The 3,589-nt window shown below is 59.5% G+C and overlaps 2 protein-coding genes across 2 annotated transcripts; one reads left to right on the top strand and one right to left on the bottom strand.

Moving 5' to 3' along the window:
- Nucleotides 1–536: 536 nt before the first annotated feature.
- On the top strand, nucleotides 537–1,613 carry GMORB2_0320 (uncharacterized protein; the record flags this gene model as incomplete). Its single annotated transcript, XM_035462306.1, has 1 exon — nucleotides 537–1,613. The coding sequence occupies one exon, from the start codon at nucleotides 537–539 to the stop codon at nucleotides 1,611–1,613; it is 1,077 nt and encodes a 358-aa protein (XP_035325236.1).
- Nucleotides 1,614–1,937: 324 nt separating this feature from the next.
- GMORB2_0319 (Peptidase of plants and bacteria) lies at nucleotides 1,938–2,726 on the bottom strand (the record flags this gene model as incomplete). The annotated part of the gene is made up of 1 exon (XM_035462305.1): nucleotides 1,938–2,726. The coding sequence occupies one exon, from the start codon at nucleotides 2,724–2,726 to the stop codon at nucleotides 1,938–1,940; it is 789 nt and encodes a 262-aa protein (XP_035325235.1).
- Nucleotides 2,727–3,589: the final 863 nt, after the last annotated feature.

Raw genomic sequence — 3,589 nt, 5'->3', positions numbered from 1 at the left:
CCCCTCCCCTCCCCCTTCTCCCTCCCTTTTCATCCTGACGCCCACCACCAACTCTGTTGCCATTACACAAGAACTTGTCGCTCAACTGTTGGTCATTTTGTTACAGCATGCCCGCTCCGTTGATAGCCAAAGGTACGTCTTGCCAAATCTTCTTTTATTTATTTAGTCGCCCATATTGAAATATTGGAGAGAGAGAGAGAGGCAGAAGAAAAAGACCGTTGGACCCCTGCACAGCCCTCTCCATCTTACTCGTGTACTGCCCCTCGCCCTTCTCCGCCGACGGGCCACATAATACCGAGCCCGCTCTGTGGCTCGCGTCTGGCCCAGGCAGGAGGACCAAGTGACCTGAGTCGCCTCTGAGCAAGTCAGCCGTGTAGTGGCAAATGATTCATTGCCACGACGTTTACGCAGTACATCACTCCTCTCTTCCGTCGACGGAGAAGACTCCATCATTTCCATCATCGGACAGAATACTGCCTCTCGTCGTCGTCTTTCTTCTCTCATCATAATCATCACAGCATCATCGTCCCGCAGACATGCCCCCAGCTGCTAACCAAGCTGCCCTGACCTCAGGTGCTGTTGTCGCCGCCTCCTTGGCCGTAGCTGCCGCCGTTGCCATCTACGAATACCCCGAGCTACGGCGCTATGCAGACGACACCCGTCGCCGTGTCGCCGTGGCCCTCCAGTCTCTGAGCGACGGCATCAATCCTGCCTCGGCGTCGAGGGATCCGCCCCTGTTCAACAGGCCTGAGGATGCGGAGGGCTTCATCATGTCGACCGACGTCGACGCCGATGATGAGTCACGCCGCAGGCAGCGCGAAGAGCTGCTCTACTGGAACATGATGCGCATGCGGAAGGAGGAGGAGGGGACCGATGCCGAAAAGGCAGCAGCGGCAGCAGCGGCTGCTGCCGGCCCGTCGCCGCCCGCCACCACGTTCGACGACATCCTGAGGCCTCAGCCACCTGCTGCGTATGCGTATGCCAGCGCCGTCCACCACAGGGTTGCCGCCCAGGGAGTCCGTCAACGCGGTGTCGGCACCAGCACGACGGCGTATGCCTATGCCAACCCCTTTGCCGACGAGCACCAGATCGGCATGGACGACCTCGGCCGATCCACCCCCACACCGCACAGCGACAGCCAGTCCGACATCTACAGCACCACCACGCTGGAACACCGTGAGCCCGAGCCCGAGCCCGAGGCCGAGCCCGAGATTGGGCCCGTCGCCGTCGCCGAGCAGCAGCCTCTCATCGACTTCGACGAAGCCACCGTCTCGTCCGCCACCCTCGACCGCAACGACGACAGCTACGAGTACACCGTTGCCAGCAGCGGCCGTCCTGAGCAGGACGGGATGTACGCCTCCATCCAGGCTTGGGCCCGCGGCTCCATGACGGCCGCCGACGACGAGGATGACGACGTCGATGTTGACGTCGTCAGCAGCCAGGGCCAGCTCACCCCCACCGACTCCATGTCTATCATCGGCTCGGGCCGGGACGAGGATCGCGACGGGCGTGAGATGGATGCCGTGAGCGATCTGGGTAGCGTCGTCACGCCGTCTAGCTGGTCCGAGGTCAGCAGCGTCTCTAGCGATGCCGGCGTGGGACCTACCCACTGATGTCGTCCACCTACCCCTGTTTTGGCAACCGCTCTCTTCTATTTGATGGGTTATACGGAACGGCGTTTGATGGCATTGGGCGTCCTGCATTCGGTCTTTCTTCTCCTCTGATCTTTCTTATATATATATATATAAATTTTTTTTGCCTACTCAACAGCCATTGAAGATGTTGCTTCTATCTTGTCCGACATATGCTTTCTAGCCTTGAGGGAGTATTCTGGGAACGACCAAGCTTGCGAGCCATTCTTGTCATCTATCTTTCTGCTTATATATATATATATATATGATATCATCATCGCCACTGTCCTTATTCAGCATTACCGGCTAGTCACTACTACCAGCATCCCCCCGAAGATCGTCAACATATTCCCCCCACAGCAGCTTGACAGGTCTTCCCACCAGCTCCATCCAGAATCTGTCCTCGTCGTATCGGTACAGACGTAACTTCTCGTTGATCCTGGCCACGGTGCCCGCCTCGAACCGGTCCTCGAGGTAGTCGAGAAAGTAGGCCGTATGCTGGTAGCCTGCGTCCCAGCGGCCCGCAGCCGACGGATCCCTCTTCCAGTGAGGCGGGCCCAGCCCGCACCGCAGCCGCACCCAGTCTGCTACGCCCTCTATCAACCCGCCCGGGGCGGTGCCCCGGCCGTTGTGCTGCAGGCAGTGCACCATCTCGTGCGTGGCCACGCCGGCGATCTCCTCGCCCTGCCGCGAGTGGGGCTTTACGCCGGCGATGTACCGCGCCGACAGGTGGATCTCCTTGTGATCGTCGTCCAGCTCCGACCCCGTCGTGTACGCCACGCCGTCCATGTCGCGCACGATGAGCGTCACGGACCGGGTCCCCGGGGCGGTCGCGGTCGAGGGGGACGGGTACAGCCACTTCAGGACGTTGCGGGCCGCGCAGGCCATGACGTCGTCTATGTAGACTGTCTGAAGGACGGCCGAGGCGCCGGGGAGGCTGAGGTCGTGGACCTGGAGGCGGAGCTTGGGCAGCACCAAGTCCCTGTCCTCCTCGGGCTCTGCCGCCGGGGACGTGACCGGTGCCGGGGCTGACGTTGGAGCCGCCGAGAGCGGCGTCGTGGACGGCGAACCTGCAACGGGAACAGGCTTCCTCATCGTTCTCTGCAGGTAGTGATGGACGAGCGTTGATCCCACCTGCGAGAGTGCGGGTGGTTCGGGACGAGGCGGGGGAGGGGCAGGAACGGGTGGCGGGGTTGAGCGGCTCGCCGTGGGACAAATGTCTGACGCAGGAGAAGCACAAGACACAGCGCTAGTTTCGATGGAAGAAGGGGGAAAAAAAAGGGGAACGAATCATGGCTTTACTACAATAAGATAAAAAAAAAACAAGAATGATGCCTACAGTCCGACGGTCAGATCCCGATTACCGAGCAGGACACTACGTAGCGATATCGCTGGGCATCCACGAGCAATGGCTGTATGAGTGGTAAACATATCAATGTCATCGTGTACCTGCCATCATGCGTCTTCTTCTTGCTGATGCCTGGGTCCCAGGCAACGGACGGACCAGGCGACCAATCAGAGATGCCACAGCCCAGACTCCCTCTCCGTCCGTTTCAGTGGAGCCCACTGACCCCTGTGCGGTGGCAGGGTATGGGGGTTACGGGGAACAGGCGGAGGAAGGTGACCACTGCTGGCGGCGACCTGGTTATGCCTACGGCGTACGGAGTAATCTGCACAGATCACGCTGACTGGACCGCTCGAGAGCAGACAATGCTCCCTGGAGCCGAGCCTCTACAGGAGGCAATACAGTGGTCTGGGTACTGGAAGCCTGGTATCGTTACCTGTAGATTCCGTCGGACAGGTGCGGATGGTTTTGCTGCCTCTCTCTCTCTCCCCTGATTGTTGATTGATCACTTGTCCCCCCGTCTTCATCCTTCGGAGTGGAAGCCACCGTCAAGTTCTTTCTCGACGTTTCCAGCTGATCTTCTTATCTTCTTCCTATCTTCTCTCTTTGTTAA

The sequence above is a fragment of the Geosmithia morbida genome, assembly GCF_012550715.1.
Source record: "Geosmithia morbida isolate 1262 chromosome Unknown scaffold_0, whole genome shotgun sequence".
In the NCBI taxonomy this organism is placed as follows: Eukaryota; Fungi; Ascomycota; class Sordariomycetes; order Hypocreales; family Bionectriaceae; genus Geosmithia; species Geosmithia morbida.
Note: the sequence above shows the minus strand (reverse complement) of the source record. Positions and strands in the feature narration are given on the sequence as shown.